The sequence below is a fragment of the Muscardinus avellanarius genome (assembly GCF_963383645.1).
Source record: "Muscardinus avellanarius genome assembly, chromosome: 2".
In the NCBI taxonomy this organism is placed as follows: domain Eukaryota; kingdom Metazoa; phylum Chordata; class Mammalia; order Rodentia; family Gliridae; genus Muscardinus; species Muscardinus avellanarius.
The window spans coordinates 78185118-78199912 of NC_137787.1; the positions used below are offsets into that span (position 1 = coordinate 78185118).

Below are 14795 nucleotides of genomic sequence, written 5' to 3' on the forward strand. Positions count from 1 at the left end.
CGTACTCTTCTCACTGAGGACAGAATGTGGATCTTCACTATTAATTACAACTCTTAGATTCAGTTAGGTTTTCAAAAGAAGTGGCAGTTATATCCTCAGTTCATGGACCACATGAATCAGAACTACCTTCCATCTCTGGAAGGTTTTGAGCTATTGTTAGACCTTTTAGGCAGGTAAACTGTGCATACGCTTTCTGATAAAGATAAGAAAGTTATCACATGATCTTTTAAAATTTCTTCTATCTTTAAGATATGGGGATTCTAGCCAGGAATGGTGGCTCATGCCTGTAATTCTGGTATTTATTGGGAGAATTACAGGTTCCAGGCCAGCCTAGTAACTTAGCAAGATCGTGTTTCAAAATAAATAGCCGGGCATGGTGGCGCACGCTTGTAATCCCCGTGCTTGGGAGGCAGACAGGAGGATCACGCAGGTTCAAAGCCAGCTGCGTGAGCTGGCTTAGGAGACCCTGTTTCCAAAAAAAAGTGTAAAAATAGGTCTGGGAGTGTAGCCCGGAGGTAGAAGGGCTTCCAGAAACCCCACTACCACCAAAAACCAACAACAACAACAAAAAAATAAACAAAACAAAATAAATAAATAAAAAGGGCCTGGGGTGTAGTGTAGAGGTAGAAGGCACCTGAGTTCAATCCCCTGTAACACACACACACACACACACACACACACACACACACACACACACACATGCAAACACACACACGAATTCTAAATGCCTTGTAGATGGAGTAGAAATCTTTTGGAGGTTAAGAGATCAAAGTTTTTAGACATTACTTGTTTGCACATGACTGTCATGTGATTCTTTGGGGATTATCAAATAAGAAGGAATGAACATCAGACACTAATTTATCCACAAGAAAACAATACTATAATGTGACCTAGTTTTTGGAAGCAAGCATTTAAAAGACTTACTCAACTCAGAACACTGATTCTGATTCTAAATGGAGCTAGACCTAACTTAAATGTATTAAAAAGAAAAAAAATATGTCTGCTTTGGGTCACTGGGAAGCTGTATCTATCAAATATTAATTCAGTGTTTGCTACACACACACACACACACACACACACACACACACACACACATTAAACTACTTGTGCCAAATTGAGAAAAGAGGCAAAGTGTCACTTTTTCTAATTTAATTGGGTAGCTGATGAACTGGTGAAGATTCATGGCTGGCATAGCAGAGAGTGCTTAGAAATGAAAGCAATTGAGTCAATTATAGTACTTTTGAATAAATGCAGGGCAGATTGTCACTGTTTGCAGAAGTCTGATTTAATATAATCATTGTTGGCATATCTCCATTGCTGGATGTGTACTGTTTCCTGGTCTCCTGTAATGTGTGTTTTAACTCGCACACCACAGAAGGAGTTTTCTCTGTGCTCTTGGCCACCACTGATTTATCCCATGGGGAAATGAACTTAAAATTTCTTAATAACTATGTAATGATGGTAGCATCAGGCAGCCTCGTAAGCTTGAAAACAGAAAATCTTGAGCCACTCTCATCCTGCTTTCTTTCTCATGCCAGATGTTTTTTTATGAATGGAGTTGGCTGCAGAGCATCTGGTAGAACTGAAAAATGGGTACCTTCGATTTAACTTGCAGTTAGGAAATCCTTTTCAAGTTGTCCTTTGCACTTACCTGTTATACTGCTTAATGATAGCTGCTGACACACTATTTTATGTTTTGACAAATATCCTTTGATTGTTTCAAATAGTAACTCTGTACTCCCTTAAAATTTCAGACATACAGGCTCCAGAATCAGAATGTCTGCTCCTCGGAAATATGCACGATGATCTGCAAAGTTCAGGAGGACAGTCCAGCTCACTGCGCCGGCCTGCAAGCTGGTAACACAACTTCGCTTAAGTTAGGAATCATTTACATAGCAAGACAAAAAACTTTCTGATAGTGAAGGTCAGGTTATGACAGTTGCTTTGGATTTTCTTGAATGTTTCTAAGGTTTGGAGTTTGTTTTGTTTTATTTATTTATGTGTCAGAATGGATTATTGAAGTGAACGATATAACATTCATTTGTCTTGGCATCTCCCAGGTGATGTCCTTGCAAATATCAATGGTGTAAGCACAGAAGGCTTTACCCACAAACAAGTGGTTGACCTCATCAGATCCTCAGGAAACCAGCTGAGGTAACTATCCATTTTGTTTTTCTGGAGTTTCAAGGATGTTGTGGTCTCTCATAATGCCTGCTCGGAGAATGAATAGGCTTTTGTTTGGGGATCTCAAGAAGGGAGGCAGTCCACTGCAGCCTTGGGATTGGTTACAGACATTTTTATTGGTTCCTTTTATTTCTCAAGGTTTTCTAAGCTTGATTAGATTGTCAGATATATTGTAAGTGTCTGGAGTCAGTGGCTATCAGTGGCATAAGTGTCTTTGTGAGAGGGAAAGCATTTATTCTAATGTCAAATTCAATTAAGCTGGTACACATTCCCTTTGGACTGAGAAAAATTGCTCCAGTTTTCATGGTTGATATAATTTTGTGGCTACAATAAATTAAAAATCAAAGGACTGAATTTTTTCATTTTATGCCATGAGCTACTCATTATTTTCTTTGACTCGTTCATTTGGAAGAAAAAAGCAAGTGTACCAAACCTTCTTCACTCTGAAATGCATGTAGATTCCAAACTTATTAATAAGATACTGATCTTCTCAACCAGAGATTTAACTGACTTTCCCAGATTGACATCACAAGTCTCAATAAAACAGATCCACAGGGTCCCCACTATTTCCCAGAGACAGGCTTCCTTTAGGAGAAACAGACAACATCTGGTTCGCTGCCGTGACCTGCTGAGAACCCATAAGGCCATAATAAGTAGTGAGATTCACTCAGTCATCAAAATTATGTTTAGTGAGCAAATACCAATTCTAGTTTTGTGATGCGTTTTGGAAGTTCAAAGATGAAGACTCTCTTAGGGATCTAATAATTATAAAAGGAGATAGATAAGCTAGGCATGGTGGTAGACACCTGTAATCCAAATACTTGAGAGGCTGAAACAGGAAGATCACAGCTTCAAGGACAATCTCAGCAACTTTGTAAAACTCAGCAACCTAACAAGACCCTGTTTTGAAACAAAAAATCAGAGAAAGGGATAGAAGGTATTGCTTGGAGATAGAATGCCTCTGGGCTCAATCCCCAATACCCAAAGAAGGAAATAGATAAGAAAAGCCTGAAAAGTAAGTAATTCTGATGTTTCAGCTATTGATAACTGCTATGAGAAAAGTAAAAATAGGGCAATGGAGGAAGATAGTGAGAAAGAAGCCTGCAGATTCAGTGTAGATGCTTAAAGGGCTTCCTCTTAGCAGGTAAATTGGAGCCGAGACTAAATGGCGGGGAGGGGGGATGTGTGTGGTCATGTGAATTCCTGGTTAAAAGAGGCTTCTGTGTCCTGCAGATGAGGTTGTCACACCCAAGTGAAAGAGGGAAATCCAGTGTAATTGGCAGCTGATGAACTGGGGAGAATAATGAGAAATGAAGATGGAGAGTTGGCCAGGGAATGATCCCAGATCACAGTAGCTGTGCCAAAGAGCTTCAGTTTTTTTTTTTTTTTTAATTTTAGATACTAGGGATTAAACCCGGGGACATGGGACATTCTACCTCCAAGCTATACCCCCGCCCCTAAAAATTTTGAAACAGGGATAAATCTCACTAATTTGCTGAGAGTCTAGAAAATTGCTGAGGCTAATCTTGAAACTTTGAGCCTCCTATCTCAGCCTCTCAAGTAATGGGATTGAGGTGTGAGCCACCGTGCCCAGCTAGGTGGCTTCTATATTATCCCATTAATTCTTCACAGATACTTTAATGTACCAATAGAATCTGCAAGATGCTCTTCAATGATACTTCAAGGATATTGTGAATGTGAGTAGGTTTGAAGGCTGTCTGGTGGGTGTCAAAGATTAAGACCAGCTCTGTGGGCCCCATTAGTCAGGCTAAAGGATGAGAGCACTTTGGCTCCAGGGGGTAAGAACCAGAGTCAAGAGAAAGTTCTGGTGGTTAGAGTCAGAAAGTTATGCTGTGCATGGATGAAGTAGGCATGTCACAGGTGAATAAGGGATAACAGGGAGAGAATTCCTGAAAATCTGCAGATTGGAAAATGTGAGACAATCTGTATGAAAACTGAAGAGAATGGCCCATTGAGACCTGCAGTGTTGCAGACAGGTCAGACAGATCCACACTGAGTCGCAGTAACACAGATTTACAGTGATCCTGCTATTGCTCAGAGAATCAAGACTGCCTTAATGAGAAAGCAGACAGCATTTGGGCTTGTTGTCAGCTCATTATCTCAGGTATAATGCTATTGAAAATAGAAGAAATTTGGTCTCCGCATTTTATGCATTTAGCATGTCTCAAAAATTTCTTACATCTTCTTTTTCTTTCTTTTTTTTGTGATACTAGGGATTGAACCCTGAAGCATTATACTTCTGAGCTACACCTTTAGCATTTTTATTTTATTTTTATTTTGAAACAGGGTATCACTAAGTTTCTGAGAACCTAACTGAATTTGCTGAGGCTGGCCTTGAACCTGTGATCCTCCTATTTCAGTTTCCTAAGTACTGGAATTACCAATGTGTGCAACAATACCCAGCTTGCATCTTTATAGAGTTATAGTTATCTGAGAAATCTGAGCCAATATTCAAAAAATGCTCAGATGTGATTCACAAATGAAATTTTCTATCATGTTCAGATTGATGGTTTAGTAGTCAAAATAAAGGTAATGCATGCACAAAACAAAGGAAATCACTCAAGATGGAACAAGCCTTTTATTTTTAGAAGAACATTTGGTGTAGGGAGAAAAGAACACTGTTAAGTTGATCGTTTTAGTTTAAAAGTTTGTACACTAATGATTGGAGATGAAATAGTCATACAGAGGTTATCATCTTATAGTCATTCCAGTTCTGTTCATTCTTGTTGTAAAATTATAAGGCAGTTTACAGAAGTAAAGCCTTCCAGAATCTTAGGGAGGAAAGGATTGCTCCCATGACAAGAAATAGCATGTCGATTCCAATGCAGTGAAAGTACCTGGTGCTCGTTCTTGTTGTAACCCTTGTGTATACCACGGTGTCTCGGCTTTTGTACCTACTAGATGCGCAGTAGATTTTTACCAAATGAAGGAGGTGATTCTGCCGGTGTCCACAGGAACAGCTTCTAGTAGAGAACAACCACTGTCATCATGTAGTGGCCTCTATAAAATGAACAACAGTTTAAAAACTAGATAGGTTCTGGACAACCATTGGTGGGGGGGGGAAGGGGGCGGGGGGGAGAAGGCACCAAATATAGTATAAATGTATACTACTTATGTTCAATAAAAAATTGTTAAAAAAATAAAAATAAAAAATAAAATAAAATACAAAAAAAATAAATAAAAACTAGCTAGGTTCTTTTCATCCGCTTTTTCAAGAGACCTTCCATCCCCACCCCACCTTGTTTTTCTTTGAATGTTGTCAGATGATCTGGCTTAGGTCCAGATGCTCAGAAATATAACATTTACGTTGCATTTTTTAACGTAGTCTGTGCTCCAAGTGTAGTACTTCCATAAAGATGGTACTTGTTTAAATGAATCATTCACGTTATTTACCCCCTTTCTTTCCCTCTGAAACAGGATAGAGACTCTTAATGGAACAATGATTCTCAGAAGAACCGAGCTTGAAGCAAAGCTTCAGGATTTAAAGGTAATTTGATTTAATATAGTAGGGCACATTTTTCATCCTTGAATGTGTGAGTGGTAGAATAAAGATCTATTTAAGGAACTGCGATAGCCCTTGAAGATGAGATGTGATGATGAATCTAACTGCAGAATTGTCAAGAGGCACACAATTACCTTTGCAGGAATATCAAATTCTGCAAACAGGTATAAATCACTTTCTTCCTTCCTCCTTTAGTGTGTCTACGAGACTCACATCACTTGAAGAACTATCCATTAATGCACCTGTGACCTCTCTTGATTTACATTTTGTTTGAGGGGAAAGAAAGGAAAGAGGAGGAGATAGCATTTCCATCATCTCCCGAGTGTTGCATAAGTGTGCTGTGGGCCTGGGACATTTGCTTTACAGCATCCTTCTTTCCTCTTGCCTAATTATTAAGACAGGTGATCTCTCTTTAATCCTGTGGCTGTCCTCGAGTCTGCTTTCATTGGCAAACCAACTTTCAACTTTGAAGGGGAAGAAAGTTTCCAAAAGACAGTGCACAATGCAGAATATTAAGTGAAAATTCCCTAAGATGGCTCTACAGGAGGCTTAAAGGCCTTAGTTTTTCAGCTGGTGAGGGTCTCCCAAGCCATGATGTCGAGACCCTTATTTGTATATGAGTCATAGTTCTGTAGACCCTTCTCCTGACCCCAAGTGACTTTATCCGGACCTCCCCCTGCATGGCAGTGACCTCACCAGTGTGAACAGATGAACAGAGGTTGCATGCTTACAACAGGCAGGGTACTTGCTTGGACTTCATTTTAAATACCTGCCATTTGTTAGTTTTCCTTATGAAACTTGGTAGTTACTGAGTCCAAGAGGGTGGATTCACTGAATTTATATTTTACCATGTATCTTCTCTTCCTTCATGTTCATTTCATTAACACGCCCTGTTTTCTTCTTTATCAATAATGATGTTGATACTCTTGTCATTTTGCTCATCCCTGTGATTTTTTAAATACATTTTTAATTCCTTTAACATTCCTCAGCTTTTATAGGAATTTAATTGACTTTATAAATAAGATAAATTAAAATCTTTATGGATTAATTTTTCTTTACTTTGAACAGAAGATTTTAACCTTTATATTCAGGTATTTTATGTTCTTCAAATATTTCATAGTTTTCTTCATTAATTTAACATAATTTAATTGTATTTACTCTTATATATGCTTTAATTTTTCACTGTAATAAAGATAACTTTTTATTGTTCAACTACTATGAAAAATATGGCTATGGGTTTTTGTATAAATTTTTAAATTCAGTAGTCTTGGTGAATTCACTTTAACAATAATTTTATAGATTCCCTTAGGTTTTCTATATAACAACATATCACCTTAAATAATTAAAGTTTCATACCCTTAGTTCAATTCTTATTTTTATCAGTATCATTATTATTTTTGGTGTGGGGGATCAAACCTAGGGCCTCACACATGCTAGGAAAGCACTCTACTACTGAGCTAAGTTCTCAGCCTTAGTTTAATTATTCAATTTATTTATTTTTCTTCTCTTATAGCATTGGATAGGATCTTCAGTATATAATAAATAAAGGTAGCATTATTCTTGACTTTAAAGGGAATGCTTTAAATCTTTTGTCATTACATTTTTACAAGGAGTAAAAAATACTTTATTTTATATTTAGGTTTGAAATATTCAAAATTAACTTTATTCATAAAAGGGAGATATCATTGGTGATTCTTTTTAAAAATGCTTAACTTTTTCAGTCTTTTATCAGAAAAAGAAAGAAATATAGAAAATAAACTAGTGATTTTATGTGTTTGTATCTCATGGAATAAAGTACTCTCTTTCACAAAACATAATTTCATGTTCCTAAGCAATGTCTACCCTTTCAGCATCTTCTGAAGTTTTAATTTGCATAGCCATTTTATTTCATAAAAACTGTATGGCTTCTGAAATATTTTCCTCTTCTTCTAGAACATCATGAGGACCTTTAAGTGCTTTAAATGTCCATTTAAGCACCCATATTCCTTATCGTTGCTGACTTTAGAGAATTTAATAAACTTTAAAAGTTACAAAATATGGACTTTTATTCTAAATAGTTAGTAATGAACAAATATATCAGTGTGTTCAGTTAATGTACTTGCTATTGCCTTTTTCATTCTACTTTTTGTTTCTGGGTTTACTTTTCTCCATCCCTCTTATACTTTTCAAAGAGGGCATGCAAGGTAATTGAATTATTCTAATTGATGTTGTTTCCTTAACACTTTAACTATATTACTTCTTTGATATTTTTGTTTATGAGAGAGCTCCTAATTATTGGTGTCTTGCAGGTAATATATATTTTCTTTTAAAAGTTTTCAAGTTTTTCCTTCTCACATTTGAGTCCTTAATTCATCAAAAATTACTTTTATATATAATGAGGTATGAGAAATTTTCTGTTTTATTTCTTTTATATGATTACCCAGATTTATTTATTTTGTACAGTTTGTTTTATTTTAGACTTTTTTCCCTGAATGACCTGCAGTAAAATGTTTGTTTTTAAGCAAATTTTATGAATTCATGGATTTGCTTACAAGGGTCCTTATTGTATGCATCAATTTGTTCATATCAAACTCAGTTTATAATAAATTTTGATATCAAGGTGAGCAATGTTATTCATGGTCTTTTTGATCATCTATACCAGTTTAAGAATCAAAATTTCAAGGTAAATATATAAATGCTAAAAGTTTTGATGGATACCACTTTTTAATTTATTTCTTTTTTCTATTACCAGGGATTGAACCCTGGAGCGTTCTATCAGTGAGTTACATCCCACACTGTTTTTATTTTTTATTTTCAAGGCAAGGTCTCACTAAGTTGCCTATGTTGGCCTTGAACTTGTGATCTTCCTGCCTCAGACTCCTGAGTAGCTGGGATTATAGTCCTGTATCACTATGCCAGGCAAATATCACAGTTTATAGAAAGAGATTAATTCAAGGAGATAAAACATCAGAATGACATTGTATTTTCTTATTGACAAGTAATTTATCTTACCATTTGTACTTTTACCTTTAATGTCTTTCAACAATTTGATAAATTTATACATTTTTTGTTAGATTTAGTCTTTTATACCTTATAATTTTATTGATATAGTTTTTTTTTAATAAAAATAAATGTTTTAATTATGGAAAACATACAAATATGTGAAATCAATTTTCTGTGCTGTTGCTATATTTAAATACCTTATTAAACTATGCAATTTCAAATAAATTATCTGTAGATTATTTTTTCTATAATAATATAACATTTGCCAAAAATAACATTTCTTACTTTCCTTTACTGACTAGGACTTATGCTATAAGATGAAAAAAATATTTATAGCAGGCATCCTTGCTTTGTTCTTGATCTTGAGAAGAATTCTTCAATTCCTTCCCACTACAAATAAGCTTCCTACAAAATATGCTTTTCAGGTTAAGGAGGCTCCTTTCTTTACTACATTTTCTGGTGGTTTTCAAAATGTTCATGTATTGATTTCTATCAATATTTTTCCTCACCTTTAAAATCATCTTCTCAGTTATTCATTTAGAAATTTGTCAATGCAGCTAGTCATGGTAGTATATGCCATAATCTTACTATGTGGGAGGCTAAGACATGAGGATGCAAATATGAGGGTAGCCTCAGCAACATAGGTAGGCCCTCACCAACTTAACAAGACCCTGTTTAAAAATTAAAAAAAAAAAAAAAAAAAGCCGGGCACGGTGGCGCACGCTTGTAATCCCTGAGCTTGGGAGGCGGAGACAGGAGGATCGTGCAGGTTCCAAGCCAGCAGTGCTGGCTTAAGAGACCCTGTTTCCAAAAATAAAAAATGTATAAAATAGGTCTGGGAGTATATCCTGGAGGTAGAAAGGCTTCCAGGAACCCTAGTACCACCACCCCCCAACAAAAAAATTAAAAAATAAATAGAGCTAGAGCTAGAGGTGTAGCTCAGAGGTAGTATGCCTCTGGGGTTTAATCCTCAGTACAACAAAATAAAGAAAATAAAAATAAATTCTGTCAAGGTGGTAAATTATATTTAAAGATTTTCCAATGATAAGCATAAATCAAGATGAGTTTATTTATGTTGATTTATTTTTGAACTTTATAATCATTCTTAAATAGCTTCATTTTACAGGTAGGCTGACCTATAATTTATTTTCTCAGAATTCTTTTTACGTTTTGGTATCAGGTTTACTGGATTTTTAACATGATGTGGGGACTTTCTTCCTCTTTGTATTCTATGGTAGGATTCTTAAAGTGCCATCTGAATCATCTGGGCTTAGGGTTCCTTTCTGGTGGAAATACCTTTGAACCACTATTTTAATTTCTGTATTATTTACAAGACTACTCAAATTTTCTTTCTTTTCATTTTTTAAAAACAGTTTTCTGAGTTATGTTCTCTCAATAAAGTTTCCAAATTTTCAAGTATGATGTAATAAGTTGATAATAAACATTCTATTCTTGTCCTTTTAATATGTCATAAATGCGACCATGTCCTCATGCTTATTTGTATTAGTTTTTATGCCTTCTCTTTGTTTTATTGTAATCTTCTCTAGTAGAATTTATATTTTTAATTTTTATTAAACATACCAGTATTTGTATTTGTGGCAATCATCTTTTTTTTGGCTACTTTTAAGATGTTCTTTTTTATTGACCTATAGTTTCACTTTTCTAAATTAATACAGCTTAGAAATCGCAGTGTTCTTTTGGTCTAAGGCATGTGACTATCTTCAGATTTGGACAACTATCAGGTTAATCTCTGTGAATATGCCTTCTTCACCATGCTCTCTGTTATTTTCTGAAATTCCTGTTAGACATATGTTAGAGTCTCCAAATTTACCTTCCTTAGTAATATCTTTACTAAGTTTATTCTTATCTGTGTCCTATGTGTACTTTGTATACAATTTTTAAATTAATTTATATTTTTTCATGTTTACCTGCTCTTGTTTCATTTCTTTTTTCAAACTTTCTGTTTTTAGGAACACTGAACTCTTGTCTCTCTCAGTATTTTAACCATTCCTTTTACATGTGTGTGGTACAGGGGATCGAATCCAGGGACACTTCTCCAGTGAGCCATACTCCTAGGCATTTTTTTTTAATTTTTGTAACTTTTTTTTGTGTGGTACTGGGGATGGAATCTAGGGGCATTATACCTCTGAGCTATACCTCCAGCCCTGTTTTTTCTTTTTAAATTTTGTTATTTTGAAATAGGGTCTCACTGAGTTACAAAGGGCTTCACTAAGTAGCTGAGGCTGTCCACGAACTGTAATCCTCCTGTCTCAGCCTCCCAAATCCTGAGAGTACAAATGTGCATGACCATGCCTGGGTTTTTCATGTGTGTGTGTGTGTGTGTGTGTGTGTGTGTGTGTGTGTGTGTGTCATTTTGAGATATGGTCTCCTTGGGTTGCTGAGGCTGGCCTTAAACTTGTGATCTTCTTATCTCAGCCTCCTGAGTAGCTGGGATTACAGGGATGGGCCATTGTGCTTATTTTAAAGTCTTCTTTATATAATTTGCTACTTTCACTTTACTGGAGATAATCTAGGTATTGATTATCAACTTAATAGTCTTTGTTACTTTTACATATCTGAGAGTTTTTGGCATTTAGGATGCCTACAGGTTATCTCCCTTGAGTGGTAGCCTCTCCTTCAGTTTAGTGTGACAGTTGAATAGTTGCCTCCATAAAACACTCCAAGGTGCCCAATACAGAGCCAAGCCTGGCAGCTTGCATGTCTTCTATGAGGCTTGGTACCTCTTTAGGTACCAGCAACAGCAGCTTCCTTCAGCCTCCTTTCCTTCTCATGAGACCTTCATCCAAGGCTCATTTCAAATGCAGGAAACTTGGCTCAGTCCCCTGCCTCAAATAGGTGTACTTAAACCATGTATTGCTGTAGGATCCATATATTCCTAGCTACCTCTTTCTGCTGCTTCTTCTAGGTTCATCAGACATCGAGGTTCATTCCAGCTTATGTCCCACTTCTGAATTTGAAATTATGAAATTTCCAGTTCATTTCTTGAGCCAGAAATGTCTGGGTCTGACCTATAACCAAGGTCAGGTTGACTTCCCATCTGCACAATGACATTTACATTTTTTTGTGTGTGGTACTGGGGTTTTTGGAAACCCTTCTACCTCCGGGCTACACTCTCAGACCTATTTTATATTTTTATTTGGAAACAGGGTCTCTTAAGCCAGTGAGACTGGCTTTGAACCTGCATGATCCTCCTGTCTCCGCCTCCCAAGTGCCGGGATTACAAGCGTGCGCCACCACGCACAGCTGCACAATGACATTTACTTTGTACCTACTACGTAAGTGAGCATTCAGTTCCACAGAATCTCTTTCTGGGGCCACAAGCTTTTCTTTAGATACAGCAGTCCCTTCTGAGTCACACTATCTTTCAGGAATCCCCTTTTTCCTAACCTAGGATTGAAATGTTTAATCTGAAACAGCCTGTCTGATGGGCTAGTTTTGAGGCTAGTTTTGAATCTAGATCTGCTACTGACTAGGTGTGTAGCCTTACAAGACATTTTCCACACTGAAACCTTGTTCGAATCCACAACTTTTTAGGAAATTATGAAAATTAAATTGCATATCATCTGCACAAGCACAATAAAAGTATTGAGGTGCCAGGGAAATGTTTGGTTGTATGTCTCATGTGGATGGAAAATACTAGAAAAGTATTTGGAACTAATCCTATGTGTGCTAGCTGAGAGGTATTCAGGAATCCATTAATTTGTGTTTTCTTTCAACCAATATTCAAACATTATTTCAGGTGCTGTGTACCAGGTACTGCGCTAAGCCCAGGCAAGTTATATGGCCCAGTATGGTTAGAATTCATATATGGCTTGATTTCTCTTGTGGTGATGAGTGTTTTGATTTACCCAAATAGTGATATCAGTATCAAGAAGTAATAGACTCTGAAGAAAATAAGGAAACTTAGTTACAAACTTCAAAACTCTTCATCACTTCGACACATCTGCCCTTTACTCTGGTTATTTTCTTGGTATAAGTGATGACATACTTAGATGACTAGGCTAGATCAACTAATAGGCTTTGTTAAAACCTTTATGGTCACAAAAATGATCTATTTGGCAAATTATTACTTTGTAGATTTGGATAGTAAGTGCGGAAATAAAACCTTCTTTCCTTCCTTCTTTCTTTCCTTCCTTCCTTCCTTTTTTGTGGTACTGGGGATGGAACCCTGGAGCATTCTACATCGGAGCTACACCCCTGGTTCTGTTTTTAGTCTTTATATTTTTTGAAACAAGGTCTCACTGAGTTGTGAAGGGCCCTGCTACTGAGGCTGTCCGAGAACCACGATTCTCCAGTCTCTGCCTCCCAAATGCTGGGATTACAAGTGTGAGCTACCATGTCCGGCTCTTCCTTTTCTTTCTATATTTAGTTTTGACTCTCAACCTACACTGCTTTTCTACTGCACTCTATTCTCTTGTTGGAGGTAAATCTCTTTAAGAAAGGAGAAAGTAGCTGGGCATGGTGGTGCATGCCTTTAATCCTAGTACTTGGGAGGCTGAGACAGGAAGATTACAGGTTTAAGACCAGCCACAACAACTTGACAAGGCCCTCAGCAACTTTGTGGGACCTTGTTTCAAATATAGAAAACAAAATAAGCCTAGGGGTTTGGCTCAGAGGTAACATGTCCCTGGGTTCAATCCTAGTACCACACATGCAAAACAAAGGAGAGGAAGAAGGAGGAGGAAGAGGAGGAGGAGGAGCAGGAAGAGGAGAAGATGGTGGTGGTGAACCTATATGCTAGCTCTCACTAGTCCTGTACTCACTGGGTCCCTGATTCCAACCTTCACAAAACCATAGGTTAACAAAGGTAACACAACTGTGATTAAAGCAGCCAACCAACCTTATGCCCATTATAAACCCTATTGCATTTCAGAAAGATTAAGAAATTAACTGAGCCAAGCATGTTATTTTTTATTTATTTCTTACATATTATAATGGGAAACCATAGGATTGCTTTTAAATGATATCATTCTGAAGTCTTGGAAAATGCTGTCCACTTATTCTTCAGCCTTGAAGACTGAGGAATGATCCATATTCCCCTTATGCATTTAACAATGTTTTTCTAGTTTTATTTTCTTTGCTGAAAGCCCTTTCTTCTCAAATGTAGTTTTTTCCTCTTCTTTTTTAGCTGTCATCTGCTCTTTCTGGGTGACTTTGTCCCAAAGGCTGCTTGTTCCCAAGGAGCTCTCTTTCCTTGGGGATGAGTGTCCATGACAAATCTGAGCTGTGCCCACCTCCTGGGCTTGCTATGGGGACCTCACCAAATGGCAAAGGGAGGGTGGAGTAGAAGAAGAGGACCAGCAGGAAGAGCGAGCCGTGGCGCCGCCTGCGCAGGGGCCTGCTTCCAGGCTAGCTTCGGATTTCCACTGCCTCAGCTCCCCTGTGCTGGTGACTAGGCCTTGCGTGCTGTGTTGACCATTACAGGGGCCGGTCTGCTCCCACCATGGTCACGGTGGTCAATCCAGTGTTGCAGCAGCCAAGAAAGCAAACAAGGAAGGAGTTGGGCATTCGGCAGTGTTCTAGGTATAGCCTTCCTAGAAGCTTTTGCAAACTTGTCTGTCCTACTTTTTGGCAGAAAGAATAAATAGATGTCCAGCACAGTAGGCTGCCTTGCTGCCCTAGGATTACTATTTGTGTTGTTTACTAAGCATTTACTAAGTTCTAGTAACTGTTCTAAATATTTATATCTGTTAGCTCATTTAATTTTCAGGAGGCTTCTAGGATTTAGTTATTTTTCTTTCTCTTTCCTTTGTGTGTGTGTTACTGGGAATTCAACTCAGGATTGTTCTACCTCTGAGCTACATCCTGGCCATATTTTATTTTTATTTTGAAACAGGGTCTTACTAAGTTGCTGAGGGTCTCACTGAGTTGATGAGGCTGGCTATGAACCTGAGATCCTCCTGCCTTGGCCTCCCAAGTACTGTCATTATAGTCAAGCACTACCACACCTGGCTGGATTTAGTTTTTATTACTGTCCTCATCGTGGATTTGGTGTAGTCTTAGAATACAAGTCTTTGTATAAACAACTAATAAGTTCTTATAAGCCTACACAATCTGGTTCTATAATATTTAAACATACAAATGT

At 37.2% G+C, this 14795-nt stretch overlaps 1 protein-coding gene across 1 annotated transcript in view; it reads left to right on the top strand.

Annotated features, from left to right (window-relative positions):
- Nucleotides 1-14795, top strand: part of CYTIP (cytohesin 1 interacting protein) — a gene marked incomplete at both ends in the record, with an annotated part of 36254 nt that overhangs the window by 16192 nt on the left and 5267 nt on the right. The window contains 3 exons of the mRNA XM_080688996.1: nt 1755-1857; nt 2061-2154; nt 5623-5692. Coding sequence (XP_080545122.1) covers nt 1755-1857; nt 2061-2154; nt 5623-5692 — 267 coding nt within the window. The remainder of the gene's footprint in view (nt 1-1754; nt 1858-2060; nt 2155-5622; nt 5693-14795) is intronic.